Source organism: Bos grunniens, chromosome 3 (assembly GCF_055505025.1).
Source record: "Bos grunniens cultivar Pamir isolate PY7600 chromosome 3, Bosgru_T2T1.0, whole genome shotgun sequence".
NCBI lineage: Eukaryota > Metazoa > Chordata > Mammalia > Artiodactyla > Bovidae > Bos > Bos grunniens.
Genome location: NC_141167.1, coordinates 105,625,638 through 105,647,040, shown reverse-complemented (window position 1 = coordinate 105,647,040; position 21,403 = coordinate 105,625,638). Strand labels below are relative to the sequence as shown.

The 21,403-nt window shown below is 50.1% G+C and overlaps 1 protein-coding gene and 1 long non-coding RNA gene across 9 annotated transcripts; one reads left to right on the top strand and one right to left on the bottom strand.

The window, feature by feature from the left end:
• Window positions 1-172: 172 nt before the first annotated feature.
• On the bottom strand, window positions 173-12,726 carry CHRNB2 (cholinergic receptor nicotinic beta 2 subunit). Of its 3 annotated transcripts, XR_015161071.1 has the most exons (8): window positions 12,429-12,710; window positions 10,990-11,135; window positions 10,757-10,801; window positions 10,236-10,345; window positions 8,510-9,479; window positions 4,672-4,838; window positions 2,745-2,878; window positions 173-298 (listed from the first exon to the last, which is right to left on the bottom strand). XR_015161071.1 is itself a non-coding variant. In XM_086392996.1 (7 exons), the coding sequence occupies exons 1-7, from the start codon at window positions 12,490-12,492 to the stop codon at window positions 2,851-2,853; spliced, it is 1,530 nt and encodes a 509-aa protein (XP_086249122.1). In that variant the 5' UTR covers window positions 12,493-12,726; the 3' UTR covers window positions 885-2,850. The 3 variants fall into 3 exon arrangements, 2 of the variants coding, with proteins under 2 accessions (XP_086249122.1, XP_086249124.1); XM_086392996.1 differs by lacking the exon at window positions 173-298 and having other exon boundaries at window positions 885-2,878; window positions 12,429-12,726; XM_086392998.1 differs by lacking the exons at window positions 173-298; window positions 2,745-2,878 and having other exon boundaries at window positions 4,529-4,838.
• An 87-nt stretch (window positions 12,727-12,813) lies between these two features.
• LOC147376609 (uncharacterized) lies at window positions 12,814-20,370 on the top strand. Of its 6 annotated transcripts, none has more exons than XR_015161078.1 (3): window positions 12,814-12,996; window positions 13,264-13,337; window positions 17,038-17,867. It is a non-coding gene; the product is annotated as an uncharacterized LOC147376609 (long non-coding RNA). The 6 variants fall into 6 exon arrangements; XR_015161081.1 differs by lacking the exon at window positions 17,038-17,867 and adding an exon at window positions 18,688-20,370 and having other exon boundaries at window positions 12,853-13,007; XR_015161080.1 differs by lacking the exon at window positions 17,038-17,867 and adding an exon at window positions 18,688-18,817 and having other exon boundaries at window positions 12,857-12,996.
• Window positions 20,371-21,403: the final 1,033 nt, after the last annotated feature.

Below are 21,403 nucleotides of genomic sequence, written 5' to 3'. Positions count from 1 at the left end.
TGTAAAAATACCATACGAGAGGACAGGAAATACTTGAGAGTGAGGCCTCCTGAGTCACAGTGAAACCTCCCTCTTCCTCGACCATACAGATGGAACAACTGAGGCCAGGAGCGCCAGCGACATGTTTTGGGGGACATTAACCTAGGGCCAGAACTGCATAGGTGTCACTCACCATCTGTTGAAATAGTCGGGCGAGCTGAACAGATTCTACGGACAGTGAAGGGCAGTGTCTCTGCCTGCTGTGAGGCTTGGAACCTCGACACCTCTGTCCTCCCTGTTCTCAGGCGTCTGGTCCCACCTGGAGGGAGATGTATCCAGGCCTTTTAGAAAACGAACCATTTTCTTCATACCTAAGGTGAGTGCAGGATGTAAGACTGTCCCCCCAGCTCCCAGCTCCAGGTAGGCTGGAAGGCAAGGCTGCCCCCTGGGAACACAAGAGGTATTTCCTTCAGCATTTTGGTTGCTGCTCACCCAGCATTCATCTCAGCCCACCATTTAATGCGCCTTCCAGGATCCAGGCCTGGGTCAAACCCGTGCTCCAGGAGCAGATGTGCCTTGCACACAGCCATATCTATCTACAGGAGGCCGGGCCTCACCTCTGCCCTGTCCCCCAGGGCCCCTTTTCACAAAGGACCTCTCCAGGAGCTATTTCTGGGCTCTGTCTACTCCAGGCCAAGCCTTATCTTTTCCATCTGATGAATGGACTTGTCAGGCCACCCATCACAGTCATTGGTTACCACTGACTTTTTCTTCAGACTTTTTAATGTTTTTAACCTCTCATGGATCCAAGTTCCCCAGTATTCTCCCTTTTCCTCTTATTCACCAACCCTGGCCCGTGAGGATCTCCCCACCCCCACTCTCAAGGATTACAGAGAGAGAAGACATCTTTGGAAACAACTTTATGAGAATCTTGAGTTCCTATTGAGTCTGGCCTGGAGTGGGCTAGACCAGTGCAAATGTTTCAGGAGCAGATGGGGTGGCCAAGGCCAGTGTGGGGGAAGACGGGGACACAGCAGCTGGGTGAGGTGTCCTAATGATTCCTAGACCAACAGTCCCGTAGGAACCACGTGACTGTCAAACTGATCTCTGAGACTTGTTGGGATGAATACTGAAAGGTGGCTGTTGGTTCTCTGTCTAGTCTCGAGTGGGCGACTGGCTAGCATGAGTTGGCTTGTGAGGGATGCTGTGACGCCAGCACAACTCTGCCTACAAGCAGAAGGTGACAACTAGAACTGAGTCGGGAGGGGATTCGGAGAAGACCCTGATGCCCTTCACTTCCCCCCGCAAGGAAGCCCTTCTTCCAGCCTCAGAGGCCATGAGCATGGACTCTGGGGTCAGTGTGGGATTTCAGGCCAGCACTGCTCACCAGCTATTTCTTGGTCTCTTGGGCCTCATTTTTCTTCTGTCAACAGGGGCCCGTTCCCTGCAGGATTGTTGTGAGGAGTAAAAACAGGGCATCTGAAGCAGCTGGCCCGGAGCAGGCCACTGGTGCACAGCAGCTAATACTGGGGGGTGGCAGGAGATGCAGGACTGGCGACAAGCTGCACACCCTCTCTCTTTCCTTAGGGGGAAATGACCCGCCCTTCCTGCACAGCCAGCCTTCCAGCACAGAAATGCCAGCTGGGTGCTGCCCGTGTCTTATTTGCTTTTAAATCTGCAATAACTTGGGACCAGCTGTTCCAGTATTAGACTCCTCACTGCCAGAAGACTGCCTTCCTCCTGCTGCAGTGCCAGTCATCACAAGCAGAGAGTTTTTCATGCCTTCTTTTCAGATGAAAAATGGTTCTCAGATGGCCTGTGGCCTTCCCGTCTCTGATAGAGACAATCTCAACTGTTAGCTCGCTGCCACCTCCCAAGTCCAGCTTGCTTGGGTTTCCATCCAGTATCTCTCCCTCTCTCTTCATATGCGGGAACCTTCCCCAATCCTGGCCTGGTGCTGAGCTGGGTACCCAGTTCTCTTCAGAGATGCCCATCATGCCCCCCTTCCCCACCCCCCCATAGAAGGGGCCAATGGGCGTCCCTGACAACACCAAGAGGACAGAGGGCCCGTGAGTGGAAGAGACTGGTTCTCCGAAGCTTCTCCATACCCTGAGGGTCAAAGCCTGTACTGAGACGTGGTAACACCTTGCCTGAGCCCTCTTCCCTCCTCTGTCCTCCCCACTGGCAGTCCCCAAGGGCCTGCACCCAGAGATGGAGGGAATGGGACGGCCCCAGGGAACCTGCCTGGCTAACCCTTTCTTCTCTACATTGATCCCTCACACCCTTGCTGCAGTTCTCAGTCAGCTGTCACCCTCAAGTCACAGATGAGGATGAACAAGTTCAGAGTTCAGTGCTGGTACAAGGTCAGGCAGCAGACAACCTCCAGGCCTGGATTTCCCTGTGTGTCAGTGGGGTTCATGGAGAGGAGTCGGACAAGCCGCTCTCTGGCAGCCCCTCTGGCACTGTCGAGTAATTTACTTGGACAACAGCCACTTGCAGCAAGTATTGGAAGCAAGTCCAGCCAGGACAGCAGCTGATGGGGCCTCCCCAGCAGCCCTGGCCCTGGCAAGGAGCCCGGGAGAGCTGGGCAAGAAGGCCTCAGGTCAGCACCTTCCCCTTCAGAGGGAGAGTTCCTTTTCAATAGCTGTTCCAGGTTCTGGGATGTTTCCTTGGGGCTGTGAGTTCAAGGTGGGTCCAGGGATAATACAGGCAACTGTCCATCTGCTGTTTCGAGAAGGGAGTCTCCGTACTGCCAAGACACTCACCCCCCAGAAGAGATGTCTGCTGGCCCATTCTGGCAGGAGGGGAGATGCACACCTCATGCAGCTGCTGGTTTAACGTCTGGATGGTTCCTCTACAGCCAGCACGGGACTAGATCTCCGGGGGGCTGAGCACACACCTGCATCAGGAGGCCAGAGCCAGAGCTCAGCCCAGGAATGGAACAAATCTTTGCTGAAGGGGCTCCAGAAGGCTGTTAGGCTCACCCCAGCACCCCCTGTGTGGCATCTCTCCAGCCCCAGCCCTGTTTCAGGGGGCTATTTCCTCCAGCGTAAGGGTAGGTCTGGGAGGAAGACTGATGTAACAGGCAGCTGAGCCCATGCCTACCAGCTGTGCCTGCCTCTCAGACGACCCCCCGAGCATCTACTCTACACCAGGTGCAGCGCTGGGCTTTTTCACAGACATCACGCCTTCCTCAAAGCAGCCCCACGAAGAGGGGTTGCCCAGTCTATAGATGAGGAAGCTGAGGCCTAGCCAGACTTGCTGAGGATGGCTGAGAGTAAGTGGCAGGGCACCCAGACTCTGCTCCTTGGCCGGCACTCTGCACTTACGCTGCATCTCCCCACCTCCTCGGTGCCTGCAGAAGCAGGCGTCCAGCGGGACTCCAGAGAAGAGCATGGTGTGTCAGGCAGGTGCCTTAGGTGCCCTTGGCAGACAGCCCCGTGTGACCTGCTGGCTGAGCCCATGTTGGGACCACAAATCGGAGCTGGTCATGTGATGGGAGCTGGGCCTGATGATCCCTTAAGAGGCCTGTTTCCCGGGCTCATAGGCCAGGGGAGCCCCTGGGAGAAGCGTCAGGATACAGCCTCCAGGGCACGCTCTCTGCAGTCTGCTGTGCAGACCTGTCCTTCCCAAGTTCTGCAGCAGCCTAGCTCAGGTTTGGTTGGGAGGAGGAAGGGGAGGAGCCAGAGCAGGAAGGATGGAGCCAGGAATAGAAGGACGGGAAGCAGGAGCCGTGCTGATGTGGCAGAGCTCTGGCCATTCACACCCTGCTTGGCTGGCCTCCACAGCCAGCCCTCTCCTGCCCAGCCTGCTCTGCTGCGGGCAAAAGGGCTGGGTCTGCTGAAAGCTAACATCTTTAGTTTACTTACTCCAGCAACCAGTCTGTTCAAATTGCATGCGGGGTAGGGGGTGGGGAGGAGGGGGAGGAACAGCCTGTGAACCTGAACTCATACAGTTTGAGAATTTAGCCTTTACACTCCAAGTAGGTCACCCAAAGATTGCGAACTCAGAGGCTCCCCTAATACCAAATCTTGCCCCCACGCCCTGGCCTGAATAAGAAAGGAAGTCTAGGGAGAATCCTTCACTGGGAGAAGGGGACCTGGGGCTGAGCACTGGGCTGCATAGAAATGAGGGGCTGTGGGGCAAGAAGTCTCCCCCAGGACTCTGACCTCAGTGCCAGGCTAACATCTGAGCAGGAGCCCCTGGCCACTGTGAGGCCCACCCAGTCCGCTGCTGTCCAGTTAAGCGAGGACAGACCTCAGGTCACACCCAGACCCCTCTCCCCCTCAGGTCTCCCTTCTGAGCTGCATGGTCTCAGGCCAGCCAGCACAGAGTCGGAGCCCCTGTCCCACCACCCCCTGCTCCTGCACAGCCCTTTTCCATGACTTGGAGGCAGCCAATGACTTCACTCCGTCCTCCACTTCTCAGCCTTCATCCTTCAGCAGCAACACTATTGCCTGAGCTGGTCGAAGAGGAGGAGAGCCGCCAGGGCACCACGCAGTTGGTCCAGCCTCCAGGTTAGCGCTGGCTGGGTGTGGGGGGAGGTGGGGGAGGGAAGGGGTTCCAGGTGACGCGAAAGATGGGTCTGTGGGGGCAGCACCCCTCTTTCTGGTGGTTCACTCATCTCTCCTCCACCCAAAACTACTGTCCAACAGAGGGGCTGAAGGAGCATGGAGCTGGGGAGGGCCTCACTTGGAGCTGGGAGCCGAGTGGTCTGCGTGGAGGAAGGTGGCAGTGGCGTAGTTCTGGAAGAGAGGCTGCAGGAACATGCCGATCGTGCCAAAGACACAGACGAAGACAAAGATCCAAAGGAACAGGCGGTCAATCACCATGGCAACATACTTCCAGTCCTCACTCACCTGGAGAGAGGAAGGGTAGGAGACCCGGTATCAGTCACATAATACAGGAAGGGCCTGGATCGGGTATAAGCAACTTCCATCACACATCACTTGACCCCAGAGCGACCGTTCCAAAGTTCAGCTTCAGTCTTGCCTGCTTAAAAGCCTCCAGTGACCCCAGTGCCTTCAGCAGCCACCCAAACTCCCAAGTCTAGAATCAAGAGCATCCATGACAAATACGAGCCAACATTTATCTTCTTCCAAGTCCAACTCAGACTTACCAAACTCGTCTGCCCTCCCAGGTCTCTGTGCCTCTGGGTTTCCTCTCAGTCTGGAATTCCAGTCCTCCCTATCTCTACTTGTGAGCTCCTACACATCTTTCAAAGCCTAAATCAAAATGTCACCTCTTCTATGACGCCTTCTCTGATCCCCCGGATCAGGATGAACCTCTGTTTCCTCTGGGGTTCCCTCAGCATTATCTGTGCTGCGCTGTGCTTAGTCAACTACTCAGTCGTGTCCGACTCTTTACAACCCCATGGACGGTAGCCCGCCAGGCTCTTCTGTCCATGGGATTCTCCAGGCAAGAATACTGGAGTGGGTTGCCATACCCTCCTCCAGGGGATCTTCCCCACCCAGGGATTGAACCCAGGTCTCCAGCCTTACAGGGGAGATTCTTTACCGTCTGGCCACCAGGGAAGCCCAGTATTTTTACTCCACCGTATTGTCAGTTCAATTCATATGCCTGTCCTCTCCTCCCTCCCCGACTCCCACCCCAACTGAAGCTATGAGCCTGTAAACTACAGGGGCCTGATCTGACTCATTTTTGTAATCCCAGCATCTCAAACACAGAGTTCCAGTAAATGAGTGTTGAACTAGTGAATGAATGGCTGCCCTGCAGGCCTCACTCCTTATATAACTGCCTGGGGAGCCCCTTCCAACAGCCCCAGGATGTGAGGACTGAGTCTCAGATGCCAATAAACCCATCCAGAAGAGAATAACCACTGTGTTTGGGAGCCAGTCACAGGCTCTGCATGAGAGCTGGCCTCCACTCAGAGCCATTCCACTTGTGTCTGAGTCTGGACCTTGGCACACATGTCCACCTGTAACCTTGTGCCTCCGGTGTACCTGGCACCCTACTGGGCACTGGGGATGTGAGAGAGCAAGACAAACACATCCTGCAGTTCAGTCTACTGAGGGAGATGAACACAAAATAAGTAAAAATAATAATTACACCCTTTTGGGTGCTTGAAAGTGAAAGTTAAGTCGTGTCCAACTCTTTGCGACCCCATGGACTGTAGCCTATCAGGCTCCTCCATCCATGGGATTTTCCAGGCAAGAGTGCTAGAGTGGATTGCCATTTCCTTCTCCAGGGGATCTTCACGACCCAGGAATCGAACCCAGGTCTCCCGCACTGCAGGCAGACGCTTTACCGTCTGAGCCACCAGGAAACAAAGGCCAGAGAAATGGAGGGGGAGATATCATTCAGGGTATGATTTGGGGAGGCCTCTTTGAGGGAGTAATATCTTAAGTGAAGATCTGATAAGTGACAAGAAGCCAGCTATATCAGGAATAAATTGAAGAAGGAACCAGACAAACCCAAACTGTGGTGGTGGTGGTTTAGTTTCTAAGTCATGTCCAACTTGCAAACTGAGGGACCTTCAGTTGGCCTGGGCCCTTCAAAAATGTCTATGCCATGAAACACAAAGCTAAGGAACTGTTCCAGAGTGAAGCAAACAAAAGAGACAGGACAACCAAGTGCAATTCAAGATCCTGGACTGAGGTGGAGGAGATGGTACAAAGGATATTACTGAGACAATTAAAAAAATTTTAGTATGGACTTTATATCAGATAAAGGTATTGATGCTAATTTCCTGAATTTGATCACCAGGCCTGGGTTATAGAAGACAATATCTCTGTCCTTGGGAGAGAAAAGCTGGAGTATTTGGGATAAAGGGTCACTTACTCTCAACAATAGGGCAAAAATTAATAATAGTAATAATTTTTAAAAGGGAAAAAAAAAAGGGCATTCCAAGCAGATGGACCAGTATGTGCAAAGGTCTTGAGGCAGGAAAGAGCTTAGCTTGCTTAGAACAAGCGTCAGATAAGCCAGTGACCTGAGCTGTGGAGAGATGACACGTGGTGAGCAGGGGACATTGTTTGGATGGAGAAGCACAAGAACTGAGTCAGGGAGACCATCAGAATCCCCTGCCCTGGGCCAGGCAAGAGCTGATGGAGGCACAGCCAGGGAGGCAGCATGGAGATGGTGAATGAAGGATGAAGCTGAGAATGATTCTGGAGGTTGAGCTCACAAGACAGAACTTCTGATGATTTGGATGGTGGGGGAGATAAGAAAGACAGGCATCGAGGATCACTCCAGGCTTCTGGTCTAAACCATTGGGTGGATGGTGATGTCATTTACTGAAGGATGGGGAGATGAGAGGAGGAGCAAGTTGGTGGTGGGGATGTAAATCAAGCACTCAGTTTTGGACATGTTAAGTTTGAGATGCCTGTGAAACATCCAAGTAGGTCATTGTGTCCTCATCACCTAGCTCAGTAAATGCACATTACATGCGTTTGCTGCAGTGGGGGAGGCAGAGACAGTGGCACAGCCAGCTGAGCCCCTGCACCACCAGCATTCCCCACTTGGCCTCAGCCACCTCTGAGCCTCTAGCCCCATCCTCTCTTGCCTCGGTCCCTCTCATCTTCCATCAGGACCATAACCTGCTTCCTGGCTCAAGCCCCAGCTCCTGCCCTCCCAAGGGACAGAAACACTAGGCTCTGGAGCATCCCACCCCTCACAAACGATAATGCAGGAGCCCACCCTTCCTTACTCCCCAGGCCAGAATGACTGCATCCCAGTGGGAACATGGCCAGTTATCATGGCAACAGTTGAGCCGCAGCCTGGAACCAGCCACGTGATTAAAGACTGCTGAATAGGGCCAGCCACAACCCCAAGTGAGGGGAAGTCAACCCCTCATTTTCCCCACTCCTCATCCCCTGGTTCAGTGTTCAAGGAGTCCCCTTCAGGTAGAGCCACTGCAGAAAAGGCCGTGTGTGCAGAAAGCTCTGGGCAGGTCTTGGAAGCCCTGGCCTTCACCTGCCTCCACCTCCATAAATATTTCACAAGGCCATTCCCTGAGAATTCAGAAGAGAAGGAAACGGATATTGATTTGGGGTTCTGTCCTCTTCCCAGTGGCCGGTGGAGCCACCTAACCACCCCAACACCTCCCATACACACTTTCTACTGCCCTCAATTTTGCCCCCAACACGGGGCACCCCAAGGATTCATCCTCATTTGTGCAAAGAGCTGCAGGTTAACAACATGGTCTTGGGAACACAAGCGGCAGAGAGGGTCTCTGGGGACACAGCCACAGGACAGCTGCAAACCCACAAGGGCCTCCTCCCCTTTGTGGCCACCTTTCCAAAACTAACGACACTAAGGATGCCCCAGCCGAGGCATTTCCCTCCGAATGCTAGTACTCGGGAAGCAGCAAGGTCATCCTGGACCAACGGCGACTTAGGCGGCGCCACCTCCCAGAAGCCAAAGGAGAGGCTGCGCCAGCACCCAGGCCCACAGCCCCAGACCAGACTCGCATTGTCGGCATCCTGCACTCCGATTAGCTTTGTCTGCGGAGCTTGTGAGGGGCCCTGCAGCCCCGCATCCCATGCCCGAGTCCCTGAGCTGCACTCACGCTCTGGTCGTCGTCCTCACTCCGCATATGATCTGCGATGAAGCGCACGCCGTCCACCGCCTCCCGGAGGCCGCAGCCACACGGCCCCCTGGCGCGCCCGGGGCCTGCTGCCGGCGCCGGCTCCGAGCCGAAGGCCCCAGCCAAGCCCTGCACCGACGCGCGGTTGACGAAGCACGTGCAGGAGTCGGCCCCCAGGGCCTCGCGGAAGAGAGCGCCGGCTCCCTCTCGCTCGCGCTGGCGCCGCCGCAGGCGAAGGCGTTGGCGGGCGCAGCGGTGGCGCGGCTGCTGCATGAACAGCAGCGTGGGCAGCTTCTCCAGGAAGACGACCTTGACCCAGGGCGCCATGGTGTGCGTGGTGGGTGAGCGGTGGTGCACGTTGAGCACGCACACGCTGGTGACGATGGAGAAGGTGACCAGCACCATGGTGAACATGAGGTACTTGCCGACTAGCGGAACGTCAAGGGAGGTGGGCGGCACGATCTTAGAGATAAGCAGCAGGAAGACTGTAAGCGCCAGCAGCACGGAGATGCAGAGCGTCATCTTCTCACCGCAGTCAGACGGCAGGTAGAAGACGAGGATGGCTAGAGAGGTGATGAGGACGCAGGGGATGATGAGATTGATGGTGTAGAAGAGTGGCTTGCGACGGATGATGAAGTCGTATGTGATGTCCACGTAAGTGGAGTCATCCGGGTTCTCGTTGCGTCGGCCGGGCAGCGCCACTATGTCCCACTCGCCGCTGGGTGTGAAGTCGTCCAGGTTGGCCACATCACTCTTGAGCACCAGGTCGATCTCAGTGCGGTCGTAGGTCCACGAGCGGAACTTCATGGTGCAGTTCTGCTGGTCAAACGGGAAGTGCTTTACCTCGATCTTGCATGCGCTCTTGTAGATGGCAGGCGGCAGCCAGAAGATGCTGCCATCATAGGAGACCACCGCATTGGAATAGAAGGACACCTCGTACATGCCGTCGGCACTGCCAAGGGATGGCACAGTCAGCCCTGACTTAAGCATGCCTCCACCCCATCCATCCACCCGGCCCAGAGTGGGAAGAGAGGAAAGCCAAAGGGAGGTATGGGAAGAGGGAGATAGGAAGGACCAGGAATTAATAAGCAAGAAGGGGATGTGGGTGGGTTGGTGGGGAGAAGAGGTGTCCTGGTCAGAAGGCCTGAGGGGCCCCTCTGTTACTTGTCATTCACTGTATAAGCCCGTTGGTCCACATGAAGATGGAGAAGTTGGGGGAGCCAGGAAGCTCAGAGTGAGGAGCCCAGAGCAATGGAGAGGGACAGGGGCAGGTGGGAACAGGAGATGGTACCTAGAGCCTAGGGACTAGTGGCTTTGGGTCTTGGAGGTAAGATGGCTTATTGTAGGAGAGCAGATGGAACCTGGGGGAGAAACTCGGACCTCCAAGGTCTTTGATTCTTACCATTTCTCCAGGAAAGCCTATTTTTTAATCAGTTTGTACACTGGGGACTGTCAGTCCTTGTTTGTGTCACACCGCAGCTCCAAACACTGGGAGTCCTAATTGACTGGGAGGGACCTGGCCATGACCCAAGTTACCTTGGCTGTCCACACTATACCTCACTGGTTTGGGTTTGTCCATCTGAGTAGTGACTTGTCTGTGCCAATGAAAAGTCCCTTCTCTCCCCCAGCATGAGCTAATTTACTTTCTCTAAGACCTGAGCACTCTCAAGTTCTCCTCCAGCCTTCCCATCCCTCCAGGGTCACCTACTTGTTGTATAGGACCACATCTGGGAGCCAGATGTGTTTGGAAGGGAGCCGAACTTTCTTCATGTTGTCAAATTCCTCAGGCTTCCAGGTGAGGCGATAATCCTCCCACTCCTGGGAAAGGGAAAGAGGGAGGCAGCACCAATCTCTGCCCTGGGAGGGGCTCAAGGTCAAGGACAGAGACAAGAGGAGGCCTATTTGGCTTAAAGTTTTTAAAAGTCATTGCATTGCCACCGTGACTTCTCGGCCCAGCAAAAGTGGCTTCTCATTTAATTTGCATAGCCAAGCCAAGATATTAGAATCTACGTTTTGTGAATGAGAAAATGAATCTTGCAGTGTTTGACATATTCAAAGTTAACAGAGCTGGTGAGTAGAAGAACCAAGACTCATATCCAGTTATTTAAGATCCCGAGGTCTATACCTTTCTGCCTCTCTTGAGGAGATTCAAAGAGGGAAAAGCACATGCAAAAAAAAAAAAAATGGAGGAAAGAGACGCCCAGAGGTGTGGGCAGGAAGAACTCTAACCTGAGTCAGCCAGACATTGGTGGTCATGATCTGCTCCCGCTCATGCTGCAGGAAAGAGAAGCTGCTGAGAAGTGCCCCCCCGCCACCGTCCCTCAAGTCTGTGGGCCCCCTACACAACCCAGGCTCCTTCCCCCACCTGCCCAAGCCTTGGGGACTCCAGGAGAATTATTGCAAACATATTATGGCTATGCCAATTTCAGTAGCTGGGCAGAGAGCTTGGGACCCCCACTCACCACACTGATGAGCTGGGCTAGTGACACCATGAGCTGTACTGTCACCAGCTCAGAGCCATTGGTGGCTGGGCGGATAAGTTTGTTGTAGCGGGAAGGATCCAGGAGATGCTCTACCAGCCGCTCTTCTGTGTCTGTACCCCAGACTCCTGGGCAGGGGAGTGGGGTGGGGGGCAAGAGGTAAGTACACAGCAAGGAGGGCCCACCCAGGATCCCGCTCTCCCTAGGCAAGTGGGACAACCTAGGCCCAAATAGGAAGCTGTAGTTTCCCACAGCCCATCCCTAAGAAGATAGCAAAATGCTTAGGCTGCCCCCATGGAAGCCCCTCATATAGCTTCCCACAGCTCATCCCCAAGAAGACAGCAAAATTCTTAGGTTGCCCCCATGGAAGCCCCTCATAGAGAAGTCCCTGTCTGAGATCACTGACCAAGAAGCCCAGACAGTCCCCCAACACCCTCCCACTAAAAACCCATTCTTCAAGGATCAGTGGAGACCCTGCTCTTCCTGCAAGTTCTCAGAGGATGATTTCAAAAGGTTTGAAGTTTCTGTTTCCATGGTTTCTTCTAGAAGATATCTACAGTTCAAGGAGGGTTTTAGAGGGTAGTGAAAGGAGAAGAGTTATATGTGTCCCACCGTACGGCCTTTCTTCTCAGTCAGCGCCCATCTCTGTGTACAAGTAATGTTATGCGCCTCTCCATGTGACTGGCTGTGACCCCCTCCCTGAAAAGGTATTGGGTTGGAGTAGAATAATTGGGCTACCTGAGCTGTGTGGGACAGGGCATATATTTAGCCTCAAGTTCCACACATACAGGAGCTCACCTCTCATGAGATTGCAGGCAGATGTGGAAAGCTCATTTGGTTGTATATTCCTTTTGTACCTGCCCCACCACACACTATCTCCTGCAACCCTGCACGAACGCACCCCCACATCCTCAGAGACCCCTCCCTGGCCCTTAGCCTGGCAGAGCTTCTGCCCTTCCGAGTCTCCCGTCCACCCTCCAAGAGAGTTGAGAAGTTGCTTGTTTCCGTTTCCTGCCTTGCCCCTGTGGAGTGAGCAAAATCAGGAGCCCAATATGAGGGACAGGAAATGATGGAGAGCCAAGTAAGGGGGCTGAACCAGGTAGATTTTCTTGAGATAATGGCTCACTGGAAGTCAAATAGCAATTCAGCTGCAATCAGAGTCTCCCCTTCCTGCCACCCCAGAAATCCTAGGGAGATCCCTTCCTTCCTCTCTGTACCCACACCCTCCCCACCACCACTGCCCAGGTTGCCCTCTCTTCTCCGCATCACCTCGAGCAAGTCCTTCTCCCAGTTCAGTCTCCCAGGTACTCCCAGCTTTCCTGGGGGTCTCTCCCCTAATCCCCAGCAGACTTCCCACCATAGGGATCCCTCCCTTACAAATGCGAGCCTGAGTGAGACAGAGCGTGGCGACTTGTCCTTACCTGAGCACAGTCCGAGGAGGCCAAAGCTGAGGAGCATCGCCTTGAGACCAGAGAGCCAGGCCATGCCTCTGGCATAGCTCGCCGGCTCGCCTAAACGTGCCAGAGCGCGCCCCAGGCTGGAAGGCCGCGGGCGGGGCTCTGTCCGTGGTGCTGAAGCCGCTCCTGAGCCGCCCGCGCCGGGCGGGAGCGGAGCCCAGGGTGTGCTCACAGCCTTTGGTGCTGCCGTGATAATCTCCACGGCAGTTCCTCGGGCTCCAAGAGCGAGAAGGAACCCGCTTCTCGCTTATCCCGGTCTGAGCAGGCGGAGGCTTTTCCGGCTGTTCTTCCAGGGAATACAATTGGGACGTTGAGAGGGAGGAGTCTCCGCCCCGGAGGCGGAAGCGCCAGAGCTCAGAATAAAAAGGGTCCCTGGTTGGGGTATTCTGCTGGTCCTGCTTAGTTAGAGTGTGCGTGAGGCGGAATAAGGGTGGCTCACCCGACGGTGGAGGAGTTCTGAAACCCCAAAGTTGGGGCAGGACCTGGAAGGGTCTGAAAAGGCTCAGGAAGAAAGCGCAAGTAAGACAAACAGGTCAGGACCGGGTAAGCAACCGGGACCAAGGGCCAGACTGAGGGGGAGTGGGAGTCAAAAAGAATTTCTGGGTCCCACCTTCCTTTTTTTCTCTTACCAAACCCAAATGCTCCTGCTTCCTGGGAAGGCTGAGGATGCAGCCAAGACAATGCACTTAGGCCCTTAGAGAATGAGACAGAGGACTGTAGGTTTGCTATTTTAAGAAAGCAAACAATTTGGAGTCTAGAAACAGGATCCCCTTATCTGTTCCCTTCCATACCTCCACAGAAGGCATCCAGGGGATCTAAGGTGGGGACATGTGGACATCTCCTGAAAAGAAGGTGACCTTCAAGAGTGGAAGGGTAAGTGGCCCTTATCAATTAGCCTTTCTCACCCACATTCTGTTCCTCTCCAGTCTTTGACTTCTGTGTGACAAGGGGGAATCAGAGGATGATTTCATAGAGACCAGCCCAAGAATGAAGCTAACACAAAGGAAAGCAAAGATGAGACAGAGGTGTCAAAACTCAATGACATCTTTGATCTTAAAAGCCCCGAACTTTTAACTTCTGAGCCAATAAAGGCTTCCCTTTTTCCCTAGGTGGATTTTTTTCAGTTTCAACCAAAAGATTCCTGACTAAAGCAGCCTTATCATACATCAAGGCACTGTCTTGTTCCATCTCTGCTTACTTCTTCAACCTCCTCTGGGCCAGTACCCGCAGCCCTGCACTCCTCGTGGTAATGTCTTTATTTATTTATTTTTGAAATAAACCTTTTCTTTTTCTTTCATTTTTAAATTTATTTGGCTGCACTGGGTCTTCATTGCTGCATGTGGGATCTTAGCTATGACATGCAGTATCTGGTTCCCTGACCAGGGATGGAACCTAGGCCCCCTGCATTGGGAGCACTAAATCTTAACTACTGGACCCATCCTCCATGCTTCAGGACCTTTTAAACATGCAGTTCCCTTGATTCTGTTTTCACCCATTTCCCATCAGCCACTTTCTACTTTGAACACCTGGCAGAAACATCAGTTCCTTAAGGAAGCTATGCCTGACCAAAGATTAGGTCAGGTGCCCTGAGACATGTTTCCAGAGGATGATAAATGAGTAAATAAATCAATCTAAGGTGGTAGCTATCTCTCCTCCTAGATTTTGAACCCAGCACAGTGCCTGGCATATTGTGAGGGTTCAACAAATAAGCCAAAGGGCTGGTACAGGACTGAAATCTTTTAACATGTAGAGAAAAATTCCTCTCTAAAAGCTCAGCCAAAAGCAACTTATATACATGTACCTAGTTTCTGGAATTGAGAAGGAAAAGCAAAACAAGTATCAGCAAAGGGCTAGAGACGATGTGGGAGTACTACAGTCTCCATAAGGTGCGTGGAAAGAAAGTGAAAGTGTTAGTCGCTCAGTCGTGTCCGACTATCTGCGACCCCGTCGTCTGTCCTTGGAATTCTCCAGGCAAGAATACTGGAGAGAATTGTCATTCCCTTCTCCAGGGGACCTTCCCGACTTGGGGATAGAACCTGGGTCTCTTCCATTGCAGGCAGATTCTTTACCATCTGAGCTACCAGTGAAGCCCAAAGCATGTGGAACTGGCCATAAATCTGCACCACAAGGTCCAAGGCATATACATGTACAAACATGTTATCATCTCTTAAGAATTTAAGAAATCTGAGAACCAAGGAAAGAAGTGGAGAATAAAAGCCTCACAGAAAAGAGAAGGAATGCGTGTAGTCACTCCACTTGGGAAAAGAGTCAAAGGTGGGAAGAAGACTTCCCTCCCCGCCCCCTCTGCCTTCAACAATTCAGATTGACTGTTGGGTATCTACTGTATAGTTATCAAAGACGCGGTGATCAAAAAGACTTAGTTAGTCCCAGCTACTAAGGAGATCACGGTTTGGTGGCAAAGACTTGTGACACCATGTGGTGGCTGATCTAGAAGAGTGAAAACAAGGTGCTTTGGAAGTTTGGGTGAGAGAGGAGTTCATAGTGCCTGAGAGCCCGGAAGGGGTAGAGATGAAAGTTGAGATTTGAAAGATGAGAAAGCCAATAAGACAAAGGTGGCTAAAAGGCATTTCAAACTCCTAGAAGAGAGGGACGCGGAGTTTTCCACGTAGACAGTGCTCAGTCCTTTCCTCTTGCAGTGAATGCTGGGTGACAGAAGAAGGCTGCAAAAGTCTTCTTTTATGAAAATCTCTTTCTGGAGTGGTTGCTTGTCTCTGTATTGACAGACTGGAAAGTCATTTGCTTGCTTGAGGCCCTTGGTCACTCCCTGATGCTCCTTTCTGGTCAGTTCGGGCAGCCTGTTCACCTTGGCCTCTACCTTTTCTTTTCAAATTTCTCAGCTTTTATTCCGAGTCCTCTGAGCACAACCACCCAGTGGTGGAGGAGATCTGGAACACCCTTCCTGCCTCCTTCATGTCTGCACACACACGCCTCCCATACCCACCAGGAAGAGAGGACAAGCCCAGAACAACACAAGGTGATGGATACATGTAGGAGTATCAGTCCTCAGGCAAAACAGTGAACAGGCAAGGTTTTGGTGGGACACACCCAAGGCCTCTGATGGTGAGGAACATTTCTTTTGAAAGGTATAACAGTGTTCAGTTTAGTCACTCAGTCGTGTCTGACTCTTTTCGAACCCATGGACGGCAGCACGCCGGGCATACTTGTCCATCACCAACTCCCAGAGCTTACTCAAACTCATGCCCATCGAGTCACTGATGCCATTCAATCATCTCATACTCTGTTGCCCCCTTTCTCTTCCTGCCTTCAATCTTTCCCAGCATCAGGGTCTTTTCCAGTGAGTTAGTTGTTTGCATCAGGTGCCCAAAGTATTGGAGTTTCAACTTCAGCATCAGTCCTTCCAATGAATATTCAAGACTGATTTCCTTTAGGATTGACTGGTTTGATCTCCTTGCAGGCCAAGGGACTCTCAAGAGTCTTCTCCAATACCACAGTTCAGAAGCATCAATTTTTCAGCACTCAGCTTTCTTTATAGTCCAACTCTCACATCCATACGTGACTACTGAAAAAACCATAGCTTTGACTAGCCGGACCTTTGTTGGCAAAGTAATGTCTCTGCTTTTTAATATGCTGTCTAGGTTGGTCATAGCTTTTCTTCCAAGGAGCAAGCATCTTTTAATTTCATGGCTGCAGTCACCATCTGCAGTGATTTTGGAGCCCAAGAAAATAAAGTCTGTCACTGTTTCCATTGTTTCCCTATCTATTTGCCATGAGATGATGGGACCAGATGCCATGATCTTAGTTTTAAGATTTTTAAGATTGTTGAGTTTTAAGCCAACTTTTTCACTCTCCTCTTTAACTTTCATCAAGAGGCTCTTTAGTTCCTCTTCGCTTTCTGCCATAAGGGTGGTATCATCTGCATATGTGAGGTTATTGATATTTCTCCCAGAAATCTTGATTCCAGCTTGTGCTTCATCCAGTCCGGTATTTTGCATGATGTACTCTGCATATAAGTTAAATAAGCAGGGTGACAATATACAGCTTTGACGTACTCCTTTCCCGATTTGGATCCAGTCTGTTGTTCCATGTACAGTTCTGTTGTTTCTTGACCTGCATACAGATTTCTCAGGAGGCAGGTCAGGTGGTCTGGTATTCCCATCTCTAAGAATTTCCCACAGTTTGTTGTGATCTGCACTGTCAAAGGCTTTGGCGTAGTCAGTAAAGCCGAAGTAGATATTTTCTGGAACTCTCTCGCTTTTTTGATGATCCAGTGGATGCTGGCAATAACATTACAATGTTATTTCTCTATTTAAGAGACTTTAAGTTTAAAACTTTATTACCAGAGTAATACAAATCTATGAAGAGCAGTTGGAAAACACAAATTAGCAAAACACAAACGATATTCATAATCTTACCTCTTAGGGAAAAAAACAGTTTGCATTTCATATATATCTGAGTATATGTGTGCATATATATATATATACACCCAATTATATATGTGTACTTAGATATAACTGTCTTCCCAGGTAGCACTAGTGGTAAACAACCTGCCTGCCAATGCAAGAGATGTAACAGATTTGGGTTCGATCCCTAGGTCGAGAAGATCCCCTGGAGGAGGAAATAGCAACCCACAGCAGTATTCTTGCCTGAAGAATCCCATGGACAGAGGAGCCTGGCGGGCTACAGTCCACAGGGTCACAGAGAGTTGGACACGACTGAAGCAACTTAACATGTTCACTTAGATACACATGCAAAAAGCATATCAATTATAAGTGTTCAACTAAATAAAATTTCACATGTACACAGCCTTGTAACTCCCATCCAGATTTTTAAAAAGAGAGAATGTTAGCAATATCCAGAAGTCCCCCACTATATTCCCTGCCAGGCATTATTCCATCTTCTTCAAAAACAGGGGGAAGGAGGAATAGAGAGTGGCCCCCTAACAGGCGCTGCTTGAAGTTCCAGAATTAGAGAGAGGCAATGGTTACCCAACGTTGTGAATGTAGTACATGTCACTCAACTGTACACTTTTAAATGGTTAAAATGGTAAATTGTATGTTATGGGTAATTTCTAACAATTTTTTTTAATGACCAAAAAAGTAAATACTATTCTGACATAACAACAGAGATTAACTTTGCCTGCTGAATTTTATATAAATAGAATCATAATCTTTTGTATTTTTTTTCAATAGTGAGAATCAAGGGCATTGTTGAATGCAGTTGTAGCTCATCATCTTCATTGCTGTAGAGTGTTCCATTGCATAAATGCACCACTGTTTATCCATTTCACCACGGATAGATATTTGGGTTGTTTTCTATTTCAGACTATTAAAAACAACACCACTCTGAACATTCTTGTTCATGTTTTTAGTATACAAATATATGTTTCCATCTACTTATTAAAAAGGAGCACACTGTAAAATAGCTTTGTGACCTTCGTTTTTAATTTATTTATTTTGGGCTGCACCAGGAAGCTTGTGGGATCTTAGTTCCTTGTCCAGGGATTGAACCCCAGGCCCATGGCAGTGAATGCACTGAGTCCTAACCACTAGACTACCAAGCAATTCCCACAGCCTTCACTTTTCATGTACTGTTTCTGAAACCTCTCCGCATCAATATTTGATAACTATTTTAAGATAGTTTTATATCAATCTATTTGATCAAATATTTGATAACTATTTTTAATAGCTGCATAGTATCCCATTATGGGTAAATGTTGCACACACCTTTAATAGTTTCCAAGTGAAAATGCTGAGTCAAAGGCTTTTTAAATTTTCTTATTATTTAATCATTTATTGCTGAAATGAGCTCCAGAAGGACTGATACTATTAGAGTGACCCTGGGGCTCCAGGCTAAAGCACCTTTGATCAACACCTCTACAACCTTGCCTGTGCTAACTCCTTCCTTTTCTTCTTCCCTCCTCTCAGTCATTCCTCCTTTGTCTTAGGCCTTTCTGCCCAACCTCCTACTTTAGAACCAGTTCTTTAAAAACATCCCCCCGCCCATTTCCATCTAAGTAACTTCTCTTAATACTTTCACACACTTTCTTGGGAGTTAATCCTGACTATTAGCTCCCTTCAAGACCTTTACCCTCCTTCATCCCTCCTATTGCATTTGTCACATTGTATTACAGTTGATTATATCTGACTCCACTTCATCCATTACTGTGCGTTCCAAAGAGCAATTGGAAAAGGAGTACATCAAGGCTGTATATTGTCACCCTGCTTATTTACCTTCTATGCAGAGTACATCATGCAAAATGCAGGGCTGGATGAAGCACAAGCTGGAATCAAGATTGCCGGGAGAAATATCAATAACCTCACATATGCAGATGATACCACCCTTATAGCAGAAAGTGAAGAGGAACTAAAGAGCCTCTTGATGAAAGTGAAAGAGGAGAGTGAAAAAGTTGGCTTAAAACTCAACTTTCAAAAAACTAAGATCGTGGCATCTGGTCCCATCACTTCATGGCAAATAGATGGGGAAACAATGCAAACAGTGACAGACTTCATTTTCTTGGGCTCCAAAATCACTGCAGCCATAAAATTAAAAGACGCTTGCTCCTTGGAAGAAAAGCTATGACCAACCTGCTGCTGCTGCTGCTAAGTCGCTTCGGTCGTGTCCGACTCTGTGCAACCCCATAGACGGCAGCCCACCAGGCTCCCCCATCCCTGGGATTCTCCAGGCAAGAGCACTGGAGTGGGTTGCCATTTCCTTCTCCAATGCATGAAAGTGAAAAGTGAAAGTGAAGTTGCTCAGTCGTGTCCGACTCATAGCGACCCCATGGACTGCAGCCCACCAGGCTCCTCCATCCATGGGATTTTCCAGGCGAGAGTACTGGAGTGGGGTGCCATTGCCAGACAGCATATTAAAAAGCAGAGACATTACTTTGCTGACAAAGGTCCATCTAGTCAAAGCTATGATTTTTCCAGTAGTCTTGTGTGGATGTGGGAGTTGAACCATTAAGAAAGCTGAGTGCCAAGGAATTGATGCTTTTAAACTGTGGTGTTGGAGAAGACTTTTGAGAGTCCCTTGGACTGCAAGATCAAACCAGTCAATCCTAAAGGAAATCAGTCCTGAATATTCCTTGGGAGGACTGATGCTGAAGCTCCAATATTTTGGCCACCTGATGTGAAAAACTGACTCATTGGAAAAGACCCTGATGCTGGGAAGGATTGAAGGCAGGAGGAGAAGGGGACGACAGAGCATGAGATGGTTGGATAGCATCAGCGGCTTGACAGACATGAGTTTGAGCAAACTCTGAGAGATGGTGATAGACAAGGAAGCCTGGTGTGCTGCAGTCCATGGGATTGCAGAGTCAGACACACTGAGTGACTGAACTGAACTGCACTGAGCAGGAGCAAGAAACACAACAAAGATGATAACATGAGTAGCAGCTGTCATGTGAGAAGCCAGGAATCAAGCCAGGCTCTCCCCACAGGGAACGTAGCTTCTTTGTCTCTGCATCCCCCGTGTTTAATACAGTTCCTTGCAAAAAGTCCTCAGGACGTGTTTGTTGAGTCAGTGACAAAATGCTATGCTTCTGGAAGCAAGTCAAAGGATAAAACTGCTCACTCTGCCCCAAACAAGTGCATCTGTTCACTCTGAAAACACATGACCTTTTGGAGAAAAAAAAATCTTCACAATTCATTTTCCATAGAGCAGCCAGAGTGATCTTTTTTCAAGGCTGTGTGTGTGTGTGTGTGTGTGTGTGTGTGCGCCATGCTGCATGTCTAGTTCCCCTACAAGCCATCAAAATCAAACCTGGGCCCACAGCAGTGAAAGCACCAAGTCCTAACCACTCGACCACCATGGAATTCCCCAAAGTGATCTTTTAATATTTTAAATCAGACCATGATACTTACTCCCTGCTTAAAATCTTTCAACTGTTTCCCACTGCACTTTGAATAAAACCCAGCAAATTACTGTGGTCTCTATTCTTCATTGGCCTCATCTCCTGCTCCCTCCTTCTCGTCTTTCACGAGACTCAAGGTATGCTGATCCTCTATTTTTAAAAAAAATCGAGCTCTTACTGTGTGCGCTGGACTGAGCATTTTTCATGTTTTCTCACTTAATCCTCCCAACAATCTTATAAGGTAAGTACTATTATGGTTTCCATGTTACAGATGCTGAAAGAGAAGCATGACAGGCTAAGTAACTTGCTGAAGGTCACACCTTTAGCAACTGACAGCTGGGGTTTGAAGCCCATGATCTCAGCCAGTATATAACGAGCTTCCTGCTTCCAGATCACACTACCTTCGTTCTCAGGGTCTTGGAGGTTGGCTCTTTCTCCTGGAATGCTCTTTACCAGGTCTTCCCAGGCCATCCTTCTCTTCATCAGAGATCAGCTCAAACCCCACCTCCCTAGGGAGACCTTCGCTGACTACTGGACTTAAAATAATCCCCAGTCATTCGCTCCCACATGACCCTACCAGTCTGACAGTCCTCTGGTTATTTTATTCACTTGTTTATTGTATAACTCCTTGCACTTAGAATGTTAGTACCATGAGAACTGGAGTACTGTTTGTCTACTGCTATATATTTATGGTCTTCCCAGGTGGCACTAGTAGTAAAGAATCCACCTGCCAATGCAAGAGAAATAAATAAAGAGAGATTTATTATGCCAGAAATAAATCGAACAAGGGTATGATCCCCGATCCCTGGTCAGGAAGATCCCCTGGAGAAGGGCATGGCAACCCACTCCAGTATTCTTGCCTGGAGAATCCCCATGGACAGAGGAGCCTGGCAGGATACAGTCCATAGGGTTGCACAGAGTCAGACATGACTGAAATGAGCGAGGGAGAAATGTACTCTGTGCCCAGCACTGTAAGATGTGTTCATCATCTTCCATAGCCCATTTCATCTACACTGACACAGTGATCTACACTGCAAGACAGAGTGTCATACTGTTTTACAGATAAGGAAACTGCATTTCACAGAAATTAAATGACTTTCCCAGG

Excerpts from the sequence above, each read along its gene's own strand:
- CHRNB2 (XM_086392996.1), bottom strand. The coding sequence starts at position 12,492 with ATGGCCTGGCTCTCTGGTCTCAAGGCGATGCTCCTCAGCTTTGGCCTC. Across the intron at positions 10,802-10,989 it reads TAGCCCAGCTCATCAGTGTG|CATGAGCGGGAGCAGATCAT; the intron begins GTGAGTGGGGGT and ends TCTTTCCTGCAG. Across the intron at positions 2,879-4,671 it reads CACTCGGCTCCCAGCTCCAA|GTGTGTGCTCAGCCCCCCGG; the intron begins GTGAGGCCCTCC and ends CTCCTGATGCAG.